The sequence below is a fragment of the Mesoplodon bidens genome, assembly GCF_964165515.1.
Source record: "Mesoplodon bidens genome assembly, chromosome: 1".
Lineage (NCBI taxonomy): Eukaryota > Metazoa > Chordata > Mammalia > Artiodactyla > Ziphiidae > Mesoplodon > Mesoplodon bidens.
The window spans coordinates 58,845,477-58,871,924 of NC_138176.1; the positions used below are offsets into that span (position 1 = coordinate 58,845,477).

The 26,448-nt window shown below is 38.1% G+C and overlaps 1 protein-coding gene across 3 annotated transcripts in view; it reads left to right on the top strand.

Annotated features, from left to right (window-relative positions):
• KCNIP4 (potassium voltage-gated channel interacting protein 4) overlaps positions 1-26,448 on the top strand; it is a gene marked incomplete at its 5' end in the record, with an annotated part of 1,198,624 nt that overhangs the window by 969,798 nt on the left and 202,378 nt on the right. For 2 of the 3 annotated variants that reach the window (XM_081253794.1, XM_081253796.1), the window contains one exon: positions 3,599-3,710. The exons of the other annotated variant lie outside the window; for it this stretch is intronic. In XM_081253794.1, coding sequence (XP_081109920.1) covers positions 3,599-3,710 — 112 coding nt within the window. Of the gene's footprint in view, positions 1-3,598; positions 3,711-26,448 lie in introns of those variants that run through there. 3 annotated transcript variants of the gene reach the window in all.

Sequence of the window (26,448 nt, forward strand, 5' to 3'; positions counted from 1 at the left end):
TTTATTTTTCTTTGAAATATGAATAACAATACCTAACTCTGGTTTGTGGTAAGATTAAATTAATTTATACATGTAAAGTATATGGTGCCTGGCTTAGAGTCAGTGCACATGAAATGTTAGTTTATTCCTTTGGTAGTCCTTTCCTATGGTTGGTATTCCTTACAATGTAAAGAAAGTGGTGAGCCTGGGAATGGGGAGAGAAAGCTAGATTGTATTTTAATATAATAACCTGACTTGGGACCAACAAATTATTGCAACAAAATGATAGAGCCTAAGCTGGAGTTGTTGCTTTTTTAAAATAATATGCAGCCAACTATTCTTTCCCAAAATGCCCCTAGAGAAACACTCTTCTCCAGGTGTTTCCCATTTCCCTAGATTTCCAGATGAAGAATGAAACTCTTCAATCATGTTATTACCTTACAAAATCCTAGGGGCTGCATGTGAAAGAGCCCATTGTATTCTTTGAGAGCTAGAAGATCCTATAGCTGGAGCCAACAGAAAGTGTTCTGAAAACCAAGTACAAATGTAGCTAATGTAGATAGGAAAGGGATGGGCCTCCAAGACTCTCAGCTGGTGGATCCTACACTAGGAATGCCATTGTCCTGAAGGGAAATACTGCCTGGAATGAACAAAATCATACCCATGGGGCTTTATTTGAATTTCAAGCAGGGCTGGGATTTCTTTCCTGGAAAATGGGATGTGGCAACTTTAAAATACTTTGCCTAACTCTATAATTCAAAAGATCAATTGACAAATATTTGCTGAAATCTACTGAAATGCATAAAGGGAGAATAATAAATTTGGGTATCAAAGGGATATTTTAATTCTGCTTTATTACTTTCTAGCTGTGTGACATTGACTAAGTCACTTAACCTCTCTGTACCTTAGTTTTTTTTAACTATAATATGGTATTGGGTAGGATTAAAAAATACAGTTATAGTTTAACTGACCTAATTAATTTCTGTAACTTCTTTTAACTTTTGACTTCCTATAGCTATATGTTGGCAGGAATTTCAGAGAATGGTTACTTAAAACATTTATTTTCCCATCAACTGCTGAGAACTGCTTCCCCTTCACTGGCTTGGTGATGCAACTGAAAACAACATGTTTAGATGGATAGATGGTTGCGCTGATTGATAGAAAGATATCTCCCATAAGCGTATTATCCAAAATGAAAAGAGCCAACTTGATGACCTAAAGTTGTAGGTGCCAGTTATTTTCCTGGTACCCAGAGGAGAAAAATAGCCCTGTGAGCTGGGGTGTTCAAAAAGTCTTTATGGAGAAAAGACTGCAACTAGACTTAGGGGCAGGGAGGAGTAGCAGGACCAGAGAAGAGCAAAGTCATTTCATCCATCGAGACCCAGCAGAGCCTCTAAAGAGTTGGCACTTCTATCATAATCCCACAACTACCCTGTGCTGAGCAAGGGAATACCAGGGGCTGGGCTCAGCTCTCCACGGTCTGTTAACTCTCATGTCAACCATGACAAGGAGGCAGCTGCATTCCTATCTCGGATTTAGAAAACTGAGACTCAGTGATGGAGCAGTTTCCCCCAATTCACACAGCAAACAAGTGACAGAATCAGGATTTAACCCAAGCCTGCCTACCCTGAAGCTTGTGTATAATACAGTATTTCCCATAATGATGAAAGCTACCATCACTGATGGTTACTTCCTCCATGAAGTCTCCTTCCTGTTACCACCACCCACCTTTCCCCAGGTGGAGCCGACATTCCCTTCTTGTGCTCCCACTGTACCGTCAAAGATATCTACTCAAGTGCTAGAACATTTATGGGTCACATTCAATTTCATGCCTGCCTCTGCTATTAGCCTGTAAGTCCCCAAAGGATAGGTTTGGACATTGTTTCCCATTTTATCATTCATGTATCATCTATAGCTCATAGTAGCAGCTTAATAAATGTTGAAGAATAACTGAATGAAAGAATGAATGTTCCTCGCCTACCAAGCACTGTGCCCACAGTTTTGGCAAGTTAACCTCTTTATGTTTCCATTTCCTCGCCTAGAAAATGAAGATGACCATAATCCCCATCACATAGAGCTATGGGGATGAGTTAATGAGCTAATATTGATGAGCACATAGTAAATGCTCACATAGTAAATGCTCAGTAAATGTTAACTCTTATTATGATCACTCTAAGTTGCCAGAGTTCCCTTTAAATGGAGAACTTTAAATAAAGCATTGAAGGATCATAATCACAACTTCACAGAATAAGAACTGTTTTCAGAGTGGTTAAGTGTCTTGCAAAATAATCACAAAGCAAGAAAGTAGCAGAACCAGGAGATATCCCCTGGGGTCTAAGACATTACTCATAAGCCCTTATGTTTCATAGTGAGTTCCCAGGGGCTAAAAATCCCTTCAAGTACAGAATCGCAGTTGATTCTTTTCACCACCACTCTTGGGCTGGGGTTCTATGTCAGAACCACACTAAGCCAGTGTGGTTCTGACATAGCCCAGAATCCAGTGACCATTCCCACAAAGCTGCCTAGGCTGCTTGGTGTCGTTTGGAATAGAATGCCCCTTGGGATCTTTCAGGACAGCAGGACTCATGCTTCCCTGATGGTAAGAATCACCTAGCTTCTAGTTTAAGAACACAAACTCCAGAATCCTCTGAATCAGACTCTCCACAGAAGATTGTTTTTAACAAGCCGAGTAATTTTTATCATTAGGGAAGTTTGTGAAACTTTGCTTTGAGACAGGCTAAAGCAAGAATTTAAGGACGATCATAGCACTCACCTTCCAGGGGGCAGTTACTGAGCAGGAGTGTTCTTGCAAGGCACTGCTCTGCCCACCCTCTACCCATGTTTGTAAATATAATGACTAAATCAGTCTCCCTGATAATGCTCTCAATCATGTGTCAACGGGGACCAGAACAGGCCCAGTGTAGTGGCAAGTGGGCTGCGGTTTGGATGCTCCCGCTTGAAAAATGCCATTGAATCATGGATATTTTGCCCCTGCGCTTTTCTCTCAGGAAAGCTGCCCATGGGCTTCCGCAGGGGCTTTTTTAAGCGGCTGTAGGCACCAGCCACCAAATTTGAATTTTTCCTAGCAGCCTGAGAGCGAGCGGGGTTGAACTTGCTCCGAGAAGAGAGAGCAGTTGCTATGGCAAAAAGAGGACATTCGCAAGCTTACCAGGCTGCAAACTAGCGCGCAGACAGCTCTTCTCAGCACGGTGCTGCGTCGTCAGCGCGCAGAGCGCCGCTGTGCTCTCCAGGGCAAGTTTCCTGGGAGTGTCTCTTCTCGGCAGGGACACAGCAAAACTCCCCGGTTCGCCAACAGATGTTTCCCTAGCAGCTCTGAAGTCCAAGTACTCGCTGGCTGCAGCGCAGAGTCCCAAGGCCGGCGCGCTGTGATTGAGGGACCCTACCAGGCAAATGCCAGCATCAGTATGAGAGCCTGGACTTCAGCCCAAGTCGGTCCTCACCCCGGGGGGCCGCTGCTTTGCTGGGTGCATCTTTGAGGAGCTGCTCACTTTCCCCCCTCGTGAGTCTTCGTTCCAAGCCAGATATTGCTCGGATTCTCTAATTAACTCCCTCCACTCCGAAGGGGTTCGGAGGCTGGGATGCTCTACCAGCTTGAAGGATGTTGACTCTCGAGTGGGAGTCGGAAGGACTGCAAACAGTGGGTATTGTTGTGATTATATGTGCATCTCTGAAGCTGCTTCATTTGCTGGGACTGATTGATTTTTCGGAAGGTAAAGTGGTCGCTCCCATCCGTGCCGTTGGTCAGGTCTGGTTCAGAAGTGGATACAGACGCTGCAGAAGTTGAGCAGGCTTAATACACAAAGTAAAAGTTTTAAAATATGCGTGCTTGACATGGAGCCGCCTAGCACTGGGCAGTTCATTTCTGTTTACCCAGATATTTGACATTGGAAAGCAAGGGATATTGTGCCATTATCTTTCTATTTGAAACCTATTTGAGTTTAGGGTGATATTGTGGGTTAAATATAGTTCCAAGATAGGAAGTTAGGTCTCTCTATTATGGGGTGATAATACAGGTTGCTGTTTTGGTTGTCAAGTTTCGTGTTGACTACCATGCCATAATGTCATCAGTAATTCCATCCTCTGGAGGAGTACCCAGATTTGTGAGGGAAATATGTGGCTGCCTCATTAGTTAGGAGGTACGGGGGTGGAGCTGGGTTATTGATTATGATATAAAATGCTTTATTTCGGTTATTGATTATTATATAAAATGCTTTTGATTTAAAATTGATTTAGTGAATGCTTAGCAAAAATGTGCTTTGAACTCTTAATTTGCAAAAGTGTTCCACTTACATTTCCCAATGAGCCACTTTGCTCATTTGTCTCTTGAGTGGGAACCCATATAAGCACAGGACAGCTTTGGTGCTACCAATAAATATTTTATCCGTCTAATATAAATTTTACTACCCAAATCAATTCTATACAACGATTGGGGAGTAAAAAAAGTTGATTAACTTCCATTTAATTGTTATAGTTATATATATATATATATATATATATATATATATATATATGTATATAGTTATATATATAGTTTTATATATACATATATAATCTTTCTACTGAAATAACATGCTTTGAATTATTTAAACCCTAATTATTTGATGTCAATTCTATGTCCAAGCTCTTCTTTCTTCTCAAGTGAAAGAATGGAGTTCCTAAGGATATGATCTTTTACTGCCGAGTTATTTATGAATATTCACTTCTCACGTTGTGTGCAATGGGGGAAGATGAGGAACATATTTAAGCCTGCCCATGCTTCTAATCTTTCTGACCAAGTTAAGGAGCTAAGACCTGATAGCTAAATTGACATCATCCCAAACTATATCCATCCGGTACACAGGTTGTTTCTGTTAATATGTTAATAATGGTCAATGTATGTTATCTTCAGAAAGTCCTTTTTTCTACAAGTGGGTTCATTAGGTTCTACTATTTAGACCTTATAAGAACAGGAGAAGTTCCATGCAATTTTCATATCTTCTTTTAAGTATTCTCAACCTGTGACAAGTTCTGTTCAGGCACACATAAGAACAATATTGTAATGGGATTAAATAAAACCTCAGGGGCTTCCCTGGTGGCGCAGTGGTTGAGAGTCCGCCTGCCGATGCAGGGGACACGGGTTCGTGTCCCGATCCGGGAGAATCCCACATGCCGCAGAGCGGCTGGGCCCGTGAGCCATGGCCGCTGAGCCTGCGTGTCTGGAGCCTGTGTTCCGCAACGGGAGAGGCCACAGCAGTGAGAGGCCTGCAAATCGCAAAAAAAAAAAAAAAAAAAACTCAGAAAATATTTTCTGCTTTTTCTCATATTACACAGTAATTTTATTTAACCGTGGGAGTAATTTTATTTAACCTTACCTTTTTTCCTGGAAGGAAAACAATACAGAAACAAACTTTTCCAAGTGCTACACAAAAATCTTGCATTATTTTGAGATTTCGGCCTCAGTGCACTCACTAGTGGTGAATTAACAAAATACAGATAAGATCATTTCAATTTCTATGATTGGAATAATTTGCTTCTGTTTCATTCCTCCTCCATATTAGTTTTTGTTCTCTGGACTCAGTTGAGCCATAGCCCATGGTTTTAGTGCACTATACTCAAGATGGCTTGGTTTCAGAACTAGATGAAACAGGCTCTAAGGAAAACCATCATGGAGGTATTCGAGGAAGTCAACTTTCACAGCCCTATAAGATAGCGCACTGTCTTTTATTGCCAGTGTTGGTAATGTAGACATTTAAAGTCAAAAGTCCCAAGTTTGCAAAAGCCCCCTGCAAATAACTCAGCTTTTATTCTTTAAGTGCTGTTTTATGTCACTTAAAGATTTTCTGACAGAACCTTCAAATTTGAATTCTAACAATACAAAAAGTAGAATTGTAAACCTAACTCCTGCAAATAGAATCACAAAATTTTGAGCTAGTCTGAAACATCTTTCTTGGGATAGGTATCCATATTCATACCCAAACAATAATATCCATGTCCATATATGAATCTTTATTTCTATACACACACATATATAGAGATGATGTGCCTACACATTTAAGATATTGTGTAAAATGTCCAATAAGCTGGGCAAACTTTGGATTCAGTATACAAGGCTTGGTTGTGCTAAAATAACAAAGAGGCAGGTTATCACCATACATGAGGTATATTTCCTTGACAAGTAGGAAAAAATTGGGAAAAAAATCTTTTTTGTTCTGAAGTATATGTTAAAAAGTACTGATCTAGTCCAACTGTCTCAGTTTACATAGAAGACCACTGCAACCCAGAGATGTTGACAGATTTATCAGAAGGCAACACTAACTGGGAGTAGAGACAGAACCGAATCCAAGGACTGCTGAATCCTATACGGTGCTTTTCCTACTACAACACACTTTTCACTTATTTCTCTTTCCTAATACTGGGAAAGAGAATTAACAAAAGCATTGGTGGGAAATTTCCTGAGTTCCTGAATCTTGTACTGAACTGTCCACTAACACCCTATGAGATATCTGAGGGAAACGCATTCATAGGAAATAAGATTACACAATGGCTACACAATTTCCCAACCCAAGTATAGGACCCAAGCATGGCATGGAAGTGAGCTAAACCAGACTACTGACTTTAGAGGCAGGATTAGAATAGAAGCACCCCAAATGGTTTCCTGAGCCCCTTTCCTTCGAAGACCTGCACTGAATTTTGACCATCTGTGACATATTCAGTGTCCATGAATGGCTAGCCCAAGTAGAATCCAACAATGAGACCCAATGAAATCATAAGAATTCTAGTCTAGGCCTCCTATCTCTGTATTCTCAGATTGGGGCACTCTCCAAGCAGAAACAGATGTTTTTGATCACGAGTCAAGTGGAGATATAAGAAAAAAGGCCTTTACAGAGCAAGCCACAAAATATTAGATTATCAAGTCCTTTATCCTTTCTACCTGCAAATGATAAAAAGGCCAAAAAGGGCCTTCCCAATGTAGATTGCCAAACATTTAACTGAGATTGTACCACTTAGAAAATATAGCCCAGAAAAAGACCAGAGAATTAGCCACACTTTTTGGTGGAGAAGTAAAGATGAGGCCCAGAGCAGAACTGTGAGCTTCTTCTAGGCAACATCAAACTTAAAACTCTCCTCAGGGGGCAATGATTCTTCACTGGTACCATTGTGGAGTATTTTCTCGTGTGACTCCGTGGATTGATTAACTTAGAAAGTAGTTTTGAGCCTATATGAATGAGAGCTTCTGTATTAGTGTCAAGATAAAGCAGTGTTACTTTATTATTATCTACAATGACTAGTGAGAATTAGCCATGAATAGGAAAAGGTAAAGAGAAACATTTCTGCTCCCACCTAAATTAGATTCTGATTTCAATAAAGCCCTACTTTAAAAAATAATTCTCTTTCAGTTAAAATTCAAGGTTTAGAGAGCAAAAGCAATTTGTAAAGAGGATTAAAATGACTAATGGGATTTTAATATAATGAGTTGAGGTTTTACACATATCCACTCATTAATAAAGGGAAGGAGGAAGAACACTCACAAGATTAATCTCATCATTTCACAGTGTTGCATGTAATATATAGCTTATTGGATTCTAAATGTGGGCAGGGTACTCTCTTAGGCATTGACTGAATTGGTGGGAAGGGACAAGATGAACACTGAAGGAATGAACTCTCAGTAACCTTACATTCTAGAAAGGGAAACTAATTACCTAACAAGACAGGAGAAATAAGCTCTGGGCACAAACCCAAGAAATGGCCTGTAGAGGCACAAATGGAGTGGAACCTTCTGGAAAGGCCTCAAGGGAAGGTTTCATGGAGGAAAAAAACAGTTGTATAGGACTTAGAGTGTGAGAAGGAGTTCCCAGATGGGAGAATGGGGAAATAACATTCCAGGCTGAGCAAAGAGCTTGAATTGTGACCCTGAGCACTGACCGAAGGTAGCTTTCATGGAGAAGAGCAGCGGCTTGTAGCAGGCGGGCATCAGAATGTTGAAATGAGATGTGTCTGAAGGGGTCCATTGGGGTGAATGATGAGAGGACACATTCTCTCACTGGTGAAGAGCCATTTGCTCAAAGTCTTCAGCTTTGAGGAAATAATGAGCGATATGGCAGACCAGTGTTTCAGGTGCATCAGCCTGGGAGTAGGTGAAGGTGAGTTCAGAAGTAAGAGAGTGGAAGCAGAGGTGCCAGTTATGCTTCTGGAACAATTTAGGTAGGAGACAACATGGGCAAAAATCCATAGATTGCCCTCCTCAATAAGATATTTAATGTGAAAGGTCAATTTCCAGTTTTTCCCGAAACTCATGTTTAATATAATACTCTTGACCTGCACCTGTTCTGAAATGGCATAATTGTTTTTTATTTCAGGACAATGTTGTTTGGCCTCAAATGTATTTCTTGTGAGAAAAAAAAGAAATCTGGGGCACACAGAGGTTGTAGTTACCAATATAGTAGCTTCATTTATGGTGGAAATTTAAAATTTTTGAAAGGTACATCTGACATCTTGCAAGGTCTTCAATTATTTTGAACATTTATTTTGGAAAATTTTACACACAAAACGTGTAGAGAATAGTATAATGAACTTTGATGTACCCATCATACAACTTCAATAATTACCAATACTTTGTTATTTGTGTTTCCACAGTGGCTTACATTTATTGTTTCTCAGCTGTCTACAATATGCCAGGCACTCTGCTAAGCCCAGTATACAAAGATGAATTAAAAGTAGTTGCTACCCTCAAGGAACTCTCAGTTGTATAAGGGTATGTAGAGTATAGACAAAGAAAATGCAATACATTATGGTAGCTAAATCAGGATGAGTCCGAGATATAAAGAATGGAAAGTAATTAAGCCCAAGTGGAAGAGATAGAAGTGATCAGAGATGACTCCCAGAAGACATGATTTCTAAGCTGGGTTTTTAATGGATAAAGAGAAGTTTATCAAATTCATATGCCAGAAAGTCGCTTGCACAAGTTCTACATACAGGGTACTGGATGAGGTAATACCAACATAGGAACATGGTATAAAATGTGGAATTCCTGGAACAAAAACAGAAAAAAATGTAAAGGGAAATAAACATAGTTTTATTCCATCTCCTTGATTATATAATTAACCTTGCTGTCCAGCACAATGCTTGATATGTAGAACATACTAAAAAAATGATGGCCTGAGTGTAATTTACTCCCATACAGTAATAGTGCCAGTGCACTCCTACTTGTGTGACATACTTGAGAGCCTCTAGTGCCTCCTTCAAGTTTCCAAAGTAGCTTGGAAACTGTTGATTAGTTGATTACAATTTTTTTACTTTCTTTTTTTCTCTGCTAGAAAGATTTAACATCAATATTACCCTGCAAAGCAGGGATAAACCACACACCAAAAGCATTTGAGGTAGCTGTTTGTTAGAACCTTATGGCCCTGGGAAATAATTTCAAATCAGACATTCAGCAGAGAGCTGAAAAAGCCCAGCTTAGATGGACTTTGATTTGGCTGGGAAAGTAGCCCTTTCAATTCCATAACTGGGAAAAAACAACAACAACAACTTGGATTTCTAAGTGAAATTGAACAAATATCTACTAAGCACCTACTGTGTGAAGGAGAGTAAAGGACATGGGGCATTTTACCGTTCTTAGGAAGTTTTCAAATTAAAGACCAAACAGCTCATGAATAACTAATCCAAGATGAAAAAGTGTCTGGTGGGGGCAGCAAGGCCCTTAGAAAACACAAAGAGAAGAGCATCTCATCCAGTTGGAAAATTTCAGGGAAGGCTACACAGAGATGGTGGCATTTGAAATCTGATGAGTTGAGGGATCAAAAGACTTTGATAAGTAAAGACTGGAAGCTAAAAATAGGAATTTAAACTGTAATTTAAAGGAAAAAATAGGCAGCTTCCTGAAGTCATTATTGTAATCAGGTTGGTTCTAAAAAGCCCATTAATCCACTTAAGGTATAATTAATCCATGTAAATGTCTGCTCTGAACCTGACAATGTGCTTGGTACTGATTGGTTTGGGGACTATTATTTTTTTAGTTTTGCTTACTTTGGGAACTCATTTCCCACCCCAGCCTGGAGCAGAGAGGTGGAAACTTAGTGAGGAGGGATGAGGGTGGAGGAGTTGTACATTTCAATGACTTCCAGCCAAAGAGCACCAGGAACACACCTGTGGTCAAACAATTTGGCTTTGTTACTTTTTGCGGAAAAGGAGAACACACACCATGGAGAACTGTGGGGCATCTCGGTAACAGAGTGTTAGAAAGGACTTCTGGATTTGAGCTTGTGTTAGAGGATTATGATTTAGGAAGCAGGGCTTTGTTCGATGAAGTCAATAATCCAGGGTAATTGGCTTAATAAATCTTACGTACAAGTAGCAAAAACTAGACAAAGGCTAAAGCTGTAATTGGCAAAAAGCAAGCTACATTAGCTAGAATGGTGGATATTTGGTTATTTTTGTGGTTTAAATGAAGTTCATGTTTGCCCTCTTCTCAGCCTTGATTACAGAGTGGTCTTGCTTTTTTCTAGATCAATAGGTACAGAGTGGTCTTGTCTGATGTTAGTACTCTGTGACATTGTTTATATTCAACAAGAGAATGCCAAAGCCTACCTGATAAACCCAGGCAGCTCCTTCATGGTCTAAGGAGCTGCTTTCTCTCATACATGATAAGGGAGAGGGCAGAGTAAAGTGAGGGCAAGTGAAGCTCTGAGTTTAAATCCTAATTCAGTAACTCTCAACCAATTACTTAACCTTCCTGAGTTCGAGTTCCTTCTGTAAAATGAGGCTAATAAGCCCAACCTTTCAGAATTGTTGTAGGGCATACAAACATATAAGTGAAATATCTAGCTCAGTGCTTGGGATACAAATAGAAGCCAATAAATGCCTTTCTTGTAATTATGAAAAGATAACACGTTCCTTGAGTTATATCAGCAGTTCTCAGACTTTACGTGTATCAAAATCACCTAGATGGTGTGTTAGAATACAGATTGCTAGTCCTCACCCTAAGAGTTTCAGATTCAGTAGATCTAGGTTAGCGTCTGAGAATTTGCATTTCTAATGATTTCTCACTTTAGGCTGCTGCTGTTCCAGGGCACACTTTGAGAACCACTGAGTTAGGCAATAAATCTGAAAGGTCAAACCCATGATGTTTGCAATGATTTGTTCACTGAGTTCTTTGGCACCTGCTGAGCTTTATTCTAGAACAGTTGTCAGTCATCTTGTTATATGTTAAGTATTTTAAACTTTGTGGGTCATGAAGTCCATTATAACTGCTCAACTTTGTTGTTGTAACGTGAAAGGTATAAAACTGAATGTGTGTGCCTGTCTTCCAATAACACTCAAATCTGAATTTCATACAATTTTCATTTGTCACAGAATTTTATTTTTTAACCATTGTAAAATGTAAAACAATACCGCTGAAAGATCAAAAAGAGGTAGCAGGCTGGACTTGACCTTTCACTGTAATTTGCTAACCCCTACACTAGAGTTGGCAATAAAGGAACCTGTTGAGAAGGGGTCTCAGGTTGGTAAGATGTTGCCTTTTGGAAACTTATCTAGATTTTTTTGAATCCTTAGTCTCATTGACTGGATGGGGGTCTAGTCCTTCTTTTTGGCTTAATGGAATTATCTGCCAAATTAGCAAGTGATTTGAATTAGGATGTATGTGTTTGTGCAATGTTTTCCCTTCCCCTAATTTCACAATTTCTAGGCCAGTTTAGAGGGTTGTTTTGTAAATTAAGCCATCAACATGATTGTGTTACACAATGAGTCAATGCTGGAGCTAGACAATTAGGGTCCCCCCTTCTTACTGAGTTTTGTTTAGGTTTCATTGCCTCTTGGACAAGGAGACAATATGCTTTTTTCATTGAGTTTATAAACCTTTATCTTGTGGGTTTGTTAAAAACACATTTCAACCCTTCAAAGTAAACTGGTCCTCCGACTATTGTATTACGTTGAGTCTTATGGGTCGAGGACAAATACATTGAATCAACAAAGGTTTTAAAAAGTAAAATCACCTTAAGTCTGAATTCTCTTGAAAATGAAAAATCTATAAATAGTTGTTAGTTTCATGTTTTTTGAAGTGAGACCTACCTGAAGTCAGTTCACAGCTCTGCTTTTGACTGTCCACATGGTCTTGGACAAAGTTTATAACCACGCTGAATGTCAGTTCTCTCAAAAATGGGGAGAATAATAGTAGCTACCTCATAGGATTATTGTGAGAAGTAAATTAAATGATATTTCTTAAAATTATGTTTAGCACAGTGACTGGAGCACAGAGCTCACCAAATACTTTGTATTGCTTGCAGAGTTAGTATAATTGCTGTGTTTGTTCTTAACTTCCATCATACCTATTACTAAACATGATCGTTCATTCAATCATCCATGAAATGAAGGTTCTTAAAAGTGATCTGTGTACCAGGCACTGTACTGGGAACTCAGTGGTGCTAGTAATTGGGAACTTAAAGGCATAGTTTTAGCTAAGAGGGGTTTACACACAGACAAATTGGTTTAGTAAATTTTCCTGGTCTCACATCTTTGCAAGGCATAGGGGGACATAAGAAGAGACTGACCAGTACTATTTAGAAGGTGGGGAACATCAGAAAGGACCCATAGAGGTGGCCTTTGAGCTGAATCTGAGTGACACTTTTAAGCACTCAGCATCACACATCCTTGGGAACTACAGACAGTTGATATAACCTAGTTTCACATTTTCAAGGACACTTTGTGTTGATCCCAGTTTCTAAGTCTTCCCTCCCATTCTTCCCTTTTCTCCCACAATGCCTTCTCTTACCCAAATGCCACCCATATTTCCCCATTTCAGCCCAGATCAAAACCTACCCTCTCTCTAATACCACATTTCCTCCTTAATCTGAATTCAGTCAGTCCTGATGTATGTCATACAAGATATACTTGTTAATGACAAACCTTCATGCACTGTTCCCCAAGTCATTTACTTTGTGTTCATTTATTTTCTCCTCAGCCAGAGAAGAGAACACTCTACCTCAGCACAGAGTGAATTTTGCCAGTATTTCCATAGGGTCCAGAGCAGTACAAAGTATATCATGGAAACACAACAAATATGTATCAGTGGGTTTCTCACTGCATCTTTGATAGCTTGTCCCTTTAAATCAATACACGTGTCTCATCTAAACACCATCCCCATCCCACTTTCTTCCAACCTGACTTCGTATTCTCAAAAGGGAAATCTTTCCAGACATGCAACTAAGCTGATACTCAAGATTCTTCTGTTTCACTTATAAAATAAAATCTCCATGTCTTTGCATATAATACAAAGGTCACTATCAGACCAGTGCCTATTTGACTGATCTCATCTCTAGTCATTTCTCCTTTTTTTTTCCCCTCTTTCTTCCCAACTTTATGTTTCAGCAACACTAAACTTAACTTCCCTGGGCATTTTGTGTGGTCTCCAGCTACCATACTTCTGCATATACTGTTTTCTCTCCCAGAATGCCCTTCTCTCCTCATATTCCTGGAGACATCTTTTCAACCTTCAAATCATAGTTCATATTCCTTCTCTGGGAAGCATTTCTTGACTTCCTGAAGCAGAAAACGATACTCTGGCCCTAAGGCCTCTGTGCCTCTTCTCCACCCTCACCTGTGCCCATTTTATGTTCCAAGGCTATCAGACTCATTATTTCCCAAGCACCCCATGCTATTTCATGTGTCATGCCTCTCCCTGTATTATGACTATCCCTCCTTCTAGAATAAAATTCTCATTGCCCTTCCCCTGATTAACTCCTTCTTATCCTTTAAGCTCAGCTCGGGAACCATCTGTTCCAGAAAGCCTCCCTTGAACCACCTAACCGGATGAAGTACCCATATCTGTTATCCCAAAGCACTCTGCCTTAGCACTTCAGATTACATTAAACTTGATTTCTATGCCTTTCTCTTCCACTAAACTTCAAGCACCACATAGGCAGAGCACTTGTCTCTGTACTCTCAATGTCTATGGGATTGAGTAGATGGATGGAGTGATGATAGATAGGCAAGTTTATTCAGAGGTTCTGGTAATAAACTCAGAGTTCCCATTACAGTCTTGAATTAATATAATTTTTAAACATTTTGTTTAAGGTAGGGTTTCTCAACTTCAGCACTATTGACATTTTTGACTGGGTGATTTTCTGTTGAGCGTGCTGTCCTCTGCATGATAGGGCTATTGGCAACATCCCAAGCCTCTACCTACAAAATGCCAGCAGCACCTTTCCGCAAACTTTGACAACCAAATATATCTACAGGCACTGCTGAATCCCACGAGGGGAAGAAGCGCAGGCAAAAGTACCTCTCACCGTGTTGAGAACCACTGGGTTGAGTTATGATCAAACATAATTTGTGGTTTTATATACATATATAAATTCTTTTTATATACATATATTTTTAAGTCACTAAAGTGCATTTAAGTGTGAAAAGATTATAGCATTGGAAATCAAACCTGAATGGTGAGAAAGGGAATGATTTTCCATTACAAAAGTAATAAACAATCATTGTAAGAAGTTTATAAATATACAGAAAGAAAGAAATATGAATAAAATGCCCATAATCCCACCATTCAAAGAATAACCATTGGTAATATTTTGTTCCTTTAAACTTAATAATACTGTATGTAAAAAAGTTTATGTAGTTTAAATTCAACAGTGGAGCAGAAATATTTTTATATTAGATTATAGGTCCTTCATAAATATTTTAATGCCTACATTATATTCTATAAATATGTATAATGTGATTTACTTACCCTGATTTTAGGACATGTAAGTTATTTGCATTTTGTCCAGTATTTGAAAAATTCTTTAATAGAATCTTTGTGTATGAAGTTGCTTACATATTTAGAATTATGTTCTTAGGATAGAGTCTTAGAAGAAATATTAATGGAACAAGAGAACAGGCTGTTTCATGTATCCTAGCATATATTTAAGATCAAATTGCTTTTCAAAGAGGTGGCATAAATTTACTTGGCCGTCTGTAATGTAGGAGTGCCCAGGCTTTTGTGCTCACTGCACTGTCACCATCTGCTGTTGATCAGGGGACATTCTGAAGGTGGACACTGAGGACCATGTTGGCAAACTCAATGTTAAGAAACTGTGTCTTAGGGCTGAATTGCTAATGCTTTATAATCTAACATTAAGAATCATAATTATATGCAGATATGAACTTCACATTGTAGCTTGAAGATGCTCTTCTTGTTCTGCTTTCTTGTCAATCAAGATGCACTTCCTTTATGAAATATCTCCACTTCTTAACAAAGGTCATGCCCATCACAACCATCAAGAGTGGCATTTAGTAGGCATCAGATTATTTATTGAAAAAAAAAATGTCTTTATTTTTTCTAGATGAAGTAATACCTGGGCCTGTATGGATTTAGGAGGCAAATTGGAATACATAAAATCATTGCTATTATTAATAAATGTTTCCTGAGCCTTACTAATATATGCATTTTACTGAGATACATTTAAATAGCAGGGAAGGGGAGTAATGTCTCTTTTTAGAGGTACGCTTGTGTTCATCTCAAGTAAGAATGTGAAATATCTTGTTCATGTGACAAATTCTGGAACTAAGAATCATAGATCTTTTGAGTAGGAAGATATGAAAGCCCATGCAGTCAAACTCCCTCCTATTACATGTCATGATAAAGTAATGAGCTACACAGAGTTCCTTTGTGAATTAATGGTAGAACTTGGCTGTAGAGTCAGGGCAACATTCAGGTTAGGAGACAGGAGACACTGAGCCTTGAAAATAGACAGACACTGCTCAAATCCCTCCCCTGAAACATGCTGGCTGTGGGTCCTATGTAAATCACCAAATTTCTTGAACTTCAGTTTCCTCATCCATAAAATAGAGGTCATCAAAATGTCAGCTTCATAGATCTTCAAAACCATAAAGTGATTTTGAATCACAGAATAATTTTGAGACAAGGCACACACCCTATTGTAACTCAAATTTTCTAATTATTGCTTCAGTCTCCCCTCTTCTTACAAAACCAGTTTAGGTAGAAAGGCTCCTAAACATTGTGAAAAGAGCTGTCAAAAACATAATTTTCTTTATGCTGATTCTGAGTACTTTGTGTTGCAACTTATACTATGCTGGGTTCTGCCACGTATCAGATAGTTCACAGGTATTTTCAATAACCACTTTTATAGGTGAGGAAATTTGTTCAAAGGGGCTAAGAAACTTGTCTCATTTCTGAGAAACCAAATAGCAGAGTTGGAATCAACCACAGACTTCAGAAGCTAGAACTCATGTTTTTTCCACTCTAACCTTCCTCGTAAGTGCTAACTTTTTTGTTTTGTTTGTTTGCTTGTTTGTTTGTTTCTAAATCTCTACAAGTAAAGAAATACTCTAAGTTTCCTAGATTAGTAAGATCAAGGTAGTATACTGGGGGCAAGTGCTTTCCCAGACATCCATTTGAATAGAATTAAGTACATGAGTGACTATATATCTCAGTAAACTCATGGTTATTAATGACTTGGTCATAGAAACTCTCTCATGAATAAACAGGAGAATACTGAAGACCTGGCAGCAATGAGATATATTGGCGATGTGATTCCAAATTTAAACAAATTACAGGGAAAAATGGATAATGATAAAATAATTAGAAGCCAGAAGCACCTGAACAAACACCCAAATCCTACATCTGTCTTCACTATATTCAGCAATTCCTAAATATCAGTGGTGCTTTGAAGAAGAAGTTAGCAGAAGTTTTTAAACATCACCTGAGTGAAAAGCAGAATCAACTCCTTCCTGTTATTGCAAATGTTCAAGGACACACAGAGGGAATTAGCCAAATGCCTTCTTTCATGACAATAGAGGTTGCATAGCTAAAATTCTTTTTAGAAAATATACCTCTGTTCCAAATTTGCACATAAGCTGTAGGTCCCTAACAAGATTTTAGACTAAAAATATAATGTTCAAAATAGTAAGCTGGCTCCAGTATTCTTATATGTCTCTTCTAGAATACAACAACAATAAAACTAACATATAGCTTAGCATTTTGTAGGTGTTTTCAAGGGAAATGCAAAATCAGCAAAGAAACTGTGTAGTTGCAAAATCTTTGTAAACTTCAGAGTTGACCTGCCTAGCTAATATATTTCAAATACACACATTTTACAACAGTAAGAACTATTCTTGCCAGTGGCTATCTAAGGTGAGTCTAGAAATATTTCCATGAAGTACATCTCCTCACCCTACCACGTTCCAGAAGGACCTGAATTGTCTGTTCTTTAGGGAACAATTTAAATCCTAGAACAATTATTTAAGGAAAGTCTGTTAACTCCTTTAAATGCATTTTCTCAGGCTGGGAAGGGAGGGAAATTTTTCAAGTGGACAAGGATTGCTTGAGATCTTATGCCATGACGTCTACACCGTGTCACCTTCTCTTAGAGAACTTCCAATCATTTCATTATAAATGGTGTCATTCGTGGTGTTTCCTTGCAGTGCTATGTTCTTCACTCTGGGATGTGGCTTATGTTTTACACAGTAAAGACACAGAAAGTCTGCTGATGCATCAAGTACATTATGGATTCTGAGGTACCAAGATTATTGGTCTGAGGCCAATCCCAGATATAGGCAGGGATATAGGATAGGAATTGACTAACTGGCCATCCTTTCCTTGCTTTGCTTCTTTGTGTACCTTCTCCTAAATATGGATAAGTTCTGACTACATTCATAACTATGCTGGGAAAGAGTAGAGGCAAATCCCAAGTAGAGAGGTAAAACTTGCTTAATGACATTTCCTATTTCCTTCTCTTCACCTTCTCTTTGATTACACAGGATTACTTAAAGTTGAAACAAAGTAAACAAATGAGAGATTTCTCTCTCCCCTGGAATCCATACGCTGCTAGAGAATATTTATGTAAAGTGCCTCCTAATTAAAATAATCTTCCCCAAACACTCTCTAACATAATGATAAATGTCTTACTCTGTAGATGAGAATTAGGAGTCTCATAATTGAGATTTACCCTGTCTTATCACCAATTGCTCCATATTAGCTCCATTTTTTCCTTCACATGCTAGAAAATTTGGTTAAAGACAATCCAAAGACACTTTTTTACAGAGACCTTTAAAAGCCATATTTTTGCCATGTTCTTACCAAAAACCATAACTGAGTAGTTGGCATGCATCCTTGTTCACCTTGAAGAAACAGGACAATGCTTAGTGAGCTGCTTACCAAAGGGCAGGAAATCATCTTGCCCAACCACTCCAGCATTCATGGCATGTTTGCTCCTGTCTGATTCTGCCCACATGTCTGTCTTCCCTGAAATTACCTACCTGCTCCCTTCCATCCATGTGAGTTGAGGATATCTTTAAGGTCGAGCCCATTCTCCTTTCATTTCTTTAATCTCTGCTTTCCTTATGATTGATACTGCACAAAATCTACTCTGCTATTCTCTTTATTTTTTGCTTCCATTGTACTTCTTGCATCTCTTCTTTTAAGTAAAAGCTTCTTGAGCACAGGAAGCCTGCACTAATGTGTATTATCCATAGCATATATAGCACCTGTCCCACTGCATGTAGGATTTCCTCAGTACATCGTTGTTTAATATGAAGAAATACATATAGCAGAGTTACATGATTCCCTGAGAAAAATCAAATAACTGAGTAATAAGAATAATAATTTATAAAAAAAAATAATTTGTAATGATATTTTATTACTTATAAATCACTATGATAGGTACTCCCATTTTATTTTTGCCACAAATATATGAAGAGAAAAATTTTTATAACTTTACCATTTACAGATGAAGAAACTGAAGGTTAGAGAAATTAAATGACTTCCCAATATTGTTCTGTCAGCATATTCTAACTAAATGTTTAGGTTTTATTTTAAGTCCAAATCAGATGGATAATAGATGAGTTGAATGACACTTTAGAGATTGGCGTAAACACCCTAGCTTAGATGGAGACTTAGTCATAAATCATGTTATTGCTACCTATAAAATTTTAAGTATTTTTCAACATTTCAACGTGTGATGTGGATGGTATGAATTTTTACTTTTAGTTTCTTTTTGTTTACTACTGAATGAATAAAATGATAAAAGAAATATAACTTTTTAGACTTGTTTTAAATAAAATGGCACAGACATGGCTTGTTGGTTTCAGTGTTTGGATCAATGACCAATACTGCTACTCCAACGTTTACATATATATCTGACAATAGCCCTTATTCTGACTCTGAGGATTTTGAAATGAGCCAGATAAACAGCATCCCCTTTTACCCCCACCTTATTCTGAAGGAGTAAGAACTAAGATAAAGGAGTGGGAGATGGAGGATGTGGTGTGTTAACGTGGTCTGTTAATGATAGAAACCAGGTCAGAGGCTGTAGCCCAGTGTGAGAGCTACATGGTCCTGCTGACTGGTCCAGAATTAGGGAGTCTCTCAGTCAGAGGTGATGCTGCCCCGGATGGACCCCAGCACATAGCATGAGGAGGGTGGTGCTGCCTGGGGAGACTTAGGCTTGGAAGAGCACAGGAGAATCCTGCCCCCTATGGGCAGTTTGCTTCCAGAATGACAACAGAGAGAAATTAAGCAGAGCAGGGAAGTTATCCTTTTCAAATTTACCAATCAGTTAAGTCACTTCTCCCCAAGGAGGGAGGAAGTGAGGGTCAAGTGATGCCAAGATGGTTTAGTGAAGACAGAAATCAAAAGGTGGGAAAGGGGGACTTTTGCCTAACACTGACCTCTTGGTAATCTCCAAATAGAAAGTGTTAGTTTTAAGAAGTAAAACACACATGGATTGTTAATTATAAAGCCACTTCTAATCAAAGTGCGTGAAAATGTTCATGGATTGAGTGTACAGTGTGTTAATATTTCCTTAATAGAAGTGGATTTTTTGTTTCTTTGTTTTCATTGCATTTCAGGGACCACTGTTTTCTATCTGGGGACCCCTGGGACCTGAATATCTAGGGTACTTAATTCTCATGCAGATTCTGTGGTTCTATTTTCACATTCACATCTTGGGACTGGGCCTAGAACTTTGCATTTTTAACAAGCACCCAAGTGATTGCAAGGCAATTTAAGTTTATGGAAAACTAATGTAAATCTGAGTTATCAAAATCAATTTCCATTTTTTTAAAAAAAACTCTCTGTATGTTCATTTTCAGTAATAGTTGGAATTGTTGCCTCTAATGAGTTTGGGGACTCTTTCATTTTTCACGGGAGATAAATGTTATTTATTTCTCAAAACCACAAGTTTCTTCCAAAGTCTCAGAAGTTGTGCCTTTATGCACAAAGAGGATTTTGCATAATCTGTGGTAGAACATGGGGACAGAGGCTTGATGAAGTTGAATACCTTTTTAGTACACGAAGTTTTTTTTTTTTTTTAATTTGAGCTATCACAGATTTTTTTAAACAATTTATTTATTAAATGATACCAAACATAAAACCAATTTGTTCTTTTGAATTTTGTGATTTGCCTTGGGAATTATCATTGAAAAGCTAATAAACATAAACTTAATTTTTACTGAACTTTCAAAGTTCTATTTTTTCTTGAGGCTTTTCTTTGCCTGAGAAATACATTGTTATTTATAAAGTGGAAAAGCAATGAAAAACTATTCCTCAATAGTCAAAATTTGTTAAGTAAGCAAATGTTTAAAATCATTCCTTTTCCATGAAGTAAATTACACCAAAAAAGAGCAGACTCTATTTTCAAAAATATAAAAAGTCTCCCATATGTGTGCTTCATAAATGTTGTCTTAGTCCATTTGGCTGCTACAACAAATTACCATAGACTGGGTGGCTTAAACAACAAACACTTATTTCTCACAGTTCTGGAGGCTGAAGTCTGAGGTTAGGGTGCCAGCGTGGTCAGGTTCTGGTAAGAACCCTCCTCCACGTTGCAGACTGCTGACTTCTCACTGTCTCCTCACATGGTGGGAAAAAAGCCAGCTAGCTCTCTGCCCGCTTCTTGTAAGTGCAGGAATCCCATTCATGAGGGTTCCACCCTCATGACCTAATTATTCCCAAAGGCCCACAACCAAATACCATCACATTGGGATTACAGTTTCGACATATAAATGTGGGGGACTCACTAATATTCAGTCCATTGCACACATGATCAGAAATCTCTGAAGTCTCCATGGGGCCTTTCCTGATCCTCCCATTTAAAACTGCATACCTCCTACCCTTTCTTCCAAGATTATCTGATTGCCTTTTCTATTTCATTTGTCCCCATAGTGCATCATTTCTTTCTAATAGACATTATTTTGTTTATGGTCTGTTTAGTTGTTTATACTCTTGGGTAGTTCACTACTGAATTCCTAGCCCCTAAAATAGTGTCAGGACTTTGTATTGCTCAATACTCGTTGAAGGAATGAACATATTTTGGTCAGAGTTTCAGGGGATTGTAACCCCTGCTAGATGGAGTTCTTCTCAGGATGAAGATATTGCTTTACATGAATCCCCATTCCCTTCACATATACCTGGGGTCCCACTCCCTGTGCATATGGCAAAACTTTTTCTGAGTGAAAACTTCACTGCCAGACAGGTGCACATAGGAGACAAAAGAGGAACTAGCCGCCAGCGTCTCCATGACCAGGTCACAGGAGAGCCAACTAATGGAGTTTTCAGTGAATGAGAAGAGCAGATTCTTTATTGCTTCCCAGGCTGTACCTAGTTATGTCAAAACGTTTCAGAAAATAGTCATTTAATACAAACCTAGCCAACCATAACCACTGTTCCTTATCTGAAGTCTGTTTTAGAACTCTGTAGGGTATAAATATGTTTTCAGATACCCTTAATTCCTTATAAAATATTTTAGGAAAATAAGTGGAAGTTTATTGAAGAAACTCTGATTTAGGATTAAGGGGGCCTTCAAGCTCAGTCCCGGAACACATACTTTCATCATATGTGCTCCTGTTTCATCATAATTATTGAAGAACTGATAAAGAACCATGCAAAAGTTAACACTTTAGAAGTGCTTATTTATTATGGAATTTCTTCATCTTTTTTATACATAATCACAGTGCATCTACTTTATGCTTGACATTAAGCAAGACATAGTGATATTAAAAAAGAAATAATGCAAATATTTAACAGAGCCTGGTACTATTCAAAGCATTTTGTATGTTACTATCTCATTTAATCATTGCAATAACACAACAAAGCAGATATTCCCATTTTCCTCATTTTACAGATGATATTAAGGATTATACCCATGGTTGCACAGCTGTAGAACCAGGGTTTGAGCATAGTCTGTCTGGTCAGAGAGTCCATTTTTAATAACCATATAATGATTCCATTAATGGTATGATTTCCTTCCTAAAGAGTTTATGATGGGAAGAGATACATAAACAGAAACATCATAAAATGTGATGAAAGGGATGTGATAAAAACAAAAGACAAAGCAACAAACTCTGTTTACTGGAGCTGGGGAAAGCTTCAAAGAGAGATAGCATCATAGGCTTTAAGGAATGGCTAGAAGTTTTCCAAGTGAAGGAAGAAGACAGACTGAAGATAGAAGGAAGAGGAATTTTAGGAATCAATCTCCTTTATGAATTAGCTTATACTGGTTTTCAGCAGTTCCCATCCATACTCTTTCTTGCAGATACAGTTTGAGCATTGTGGAACCAATGCTCAAACTTAACTTGTGTTCATTTGTAAATAAACCTAAGAGTCACTGTCTGAAACCATAACAAGTTAAATGCTAAGTGTATCCTTACAGGATAGCCATTGTCATAATAGAAGACAGTGAATACACAGTGCTAAATATAATTACTTAAAAGTACAAAAGTTACTTTGGCTGCCGATTGTCAGAAGCCTAGAGTTGGACCATGTCATCCATTTGGCCTTGTGACTATCCTCTTTTATGCTATTCTTGAAATAATGGCCTTAGTGCATGTGAAAAATACCTTATTTTAAACCTTTCTTTCCTCTTCAGTGTTGTCAACTAAACTCTCTACAGCAGGTAGTAAATGGAACCTTTCCCCTCTGGTCAAATCATTTAGAGATTTCTATAGACCTACTGATTTCAACATGTTCCACCATGGCTGGATTTCAATTTTGTTTGGTATCCCACAGCTGTGAAGCATTAATCCCCAGGACTGTGCCCAGCAATGTTAATCTTTTCATAGGCTGTGCTTGTCCATCACTTACCTCCTCTAATAAGGTGGCTACAACTGCTGATATTCATGCTGGTGAAAATCAACACAGCTCTTCCAGGAGCTGTTTGATGTCAAAGACACAGAGCAGGACTGAGTACTCTTATTCTTCCTGTCAGCTGCACATAGCAGCTAATTTAGCTTAGATTATTCTAGAGGTTTGCCTGTCTCCCAGATAGCTCTATTGAAGGGGTCCTATAATAAACATCTAAGGAAGATACTGCTGCTTACTTCTGCAAATAAATGGCATTTAAGGAATGACTGGTCCAAAGTCTTACTTTCTCTCTCAATTTAGTTGATAAATCCACTGAGATCCACTTAAAGGGAAATCACACTTCCTGTGTCCTCTTTATCAGTTTTTATTATAGAGTAAGATGAAAAATGTCTGTATTTATTCCTGCTTCCAGAGGAATTTGTAACTTTCCTGGCTTACTCAATAGTGTGATGTTGTTAGAAAGGACAGTGGGTTTCTTTTTCCCTTTGAATTTAGTAGAAATCTTTCTTTTCCATGCATTTCTCCATTCAGCACCGTATTTTCCACAGGAATGAGCACGGTGGTAAGTTTTGTAGATGATACATTTGATTTGTGTTCTTCTGAGGAAGAAGTTCACCGACCATTAGGAGCCCCGCCTACCACATCCTCTGGGCCATAAAAGTGGGTCTCCTCAGTCTGGTAAATGTCACATGGATCCTTCCTATAACACTTCCATTAGGACGTTTTCCTTAAACGCATGCTGAGAAAGGTTACTAAGGCAACCGGAGAGGCCCAGGTAGTAGCAGTTTGTGACAGGTTGATGAAATGTACAACTGTAATCTTTGTCTGGCTCAAGGATTAGACTCCGAATTTCCTCAGAAGATAAAACTGAGCCACATTTTGCAAGTATTCTTTTATTTTATAATTTTTAAAAATGTTTTAATTTTTATTTTTTTAACATCTTTATTGGAGTATAATTGCTTTACAATGGTGTGTTAGTTTCTGCTTTATAACAAAGTGAATCAGCTATACATATACATGTATCCCCTTATCTCCCACCTCTTGCGTCTCCCTCCCACCCTCCTTATCTCACCCCTCTAGGTGGTCACAGAGCACTCAGCTGATCTCCCTGTGCTCTGCGGCTGCTTCCCACTAGCTACCTATTTTACATTTGGTAGTATATATATGTCCATGCCACTCTCTCCCTTTGTCCCAGTTTACCCTTCCCCCTCCCTGTGTCCTCAAGTGCATTCTCTATGTCTGCGTCTTTATTCCTGTCCTGCCCCTAGGTTCTTCAGAAGCATTTTTTTTTTTTTTAGATTTCATATATATGTGTTAGCATATGGTATTTGTTTTTCTCTTTCTGACTTACTTCGTTCTGTACGATACACTCTAGGTCCATCCGACTCACTACAAATAAATCAATGTCGTTTCTCTTTATGGCTGAGAAGATGTGGCACATCTATGCAGATATTCTTTTAAGAGAGTCATTGGGCAAACTCTTGCCTCCCTTCCTTCCTTCCCTGCAGGCTACACCTCTGAAAGGATCCGAAGCTAGAAATCAGAGACTACCATGAGAATCTGAGAATAACCAGCAACATCTCCTATACCATGTGCAGATCAAAACATTGTTTTTAGATAATTCTATATTCTGTTTGGTGATTTAATTATAGTTATTAATATTATTGATAGACAGTGCAATTAGTGGATTTTCTATACCTATAACAGTACCCCAGAGGCTTCCACATGGATCTCATTATTTGCCTCCATGACCCTTAATGGCAGGAAAGGCACGGATCAATTATTCCATATCTGAAGATCATGGGCGATGAAGGTCTTGGGGAAGAGTGTAAACCTGCTCCAGGTCATGTGGTTGATTAGTGAGGAGGTGACTGGCCTAGCAGCAAAACATGGGCTTTGAATCCAGACAAACCTGATTCATTCTCTCTCTCTCTCTCTCCTGCTTCCCTTTCTTCCTTGCTTGATTGCTTTCTCTTTCTTCCATTTAAAAATTGGGACACGGCTAATAAACATAAACATACACCAGAATTATTGTGTGGCTAGGGTGAACTTTAATGTATATAAAATGTTTTTATATGATAGATGCTATGCAAATGTTAGTAGTTATTTCTGTTACTCTGACTTCTGTTAGGTACTCTTTTCACCATATTTTTCATTCTACTCAGTTCAAGGAAAAACTGTCTTCTCAAGCACTTTATAAACTTATACTTAGTGGTCACTGTTTTTTGGCAGGTGTTACAGTTTACTTCTTGCTTTTGCTGCTAGGAAGCTCAGTGTCAGATTTAAAACCCACATTGAATAATTGCATACTGACTAAAAGCATTATAATTCATTTCTTTATATTTTTGACTCATCTCTCACTTTTAATCTATTATTTTATTCCTCTACAGTGAATATACATTTTTGAACATCACCTCAAATGAGGTGGGAAAACATAACAAAACAATAACTATATAATAATAATGATGAAGTCAGAGCAAACTTTAAAAGAAAAGTACTCTGAATTTTTACCCATTTGACTCCTTATGGAGGTAAAAGTTTATTTGCTTTTAAGTATAACTTAAAGTAAATAATAACTAATGTTTATTGAATTCCTATGTGATACAAGGCACATCAAGGTTCACTGAGAATGTTAAAAGCAGATCCTTATCAGAAAGTTTAAAATGAAATTTAGACATGTATAAACATGTACAGACATGACGTGTTAGATGTCTGAAGTTGAACAAGCATCAGAAATACACAAAGACACATGGCACAGAAACTGGTCGTATACTAAATGAGCTTTGCTGAGAAATAAAAATGTAAACCCTTAGTTTACACCATTCCATTCAAAGAATAAGCACCCAATTTTGCATTATATTCTTCCCTTTTTCTCTCTGGTAAAATTGGAATAATGAAAGGAGGATGTTACTCTATTTAGCATAAGAAGCTAGTGTCATCCCATAGATGTCTGAATTTAGGTAATTTCTCCATAATGGTCCTAATTTTCTATATTTATAAAATGGAATTAGGAGCCCTAAAACTTCCTTAAGCTATAAGATGCTTATCTCAGAAGTAGCTTCATGTCACCTCTCTCTCAAGTGATCAATTATATTTACTCAAAAAAAGAAAAAGATTTTATCTTATGCAAGAAAATTGCAGAGTAGATGATAAGTAGATTTTTTAAATTTCTTGGATAGAGACAGATAGAAAATCATTTTATCAAGTGTGAAGTTTGCTAGAGATGGAAGTGGACTGGAATTTCTCTCATTCTACAGACGAGGAACCTGAGCCTCAGAGGAATTGAGGGAATTTTACAAAGTCAGCTCTTAGCTGCAGATCTGGTGGCTGAAGTCTTCTAATACTTAGCATGATACCAGCATCTGTTTACGGAAATCTATTTTCCAGAT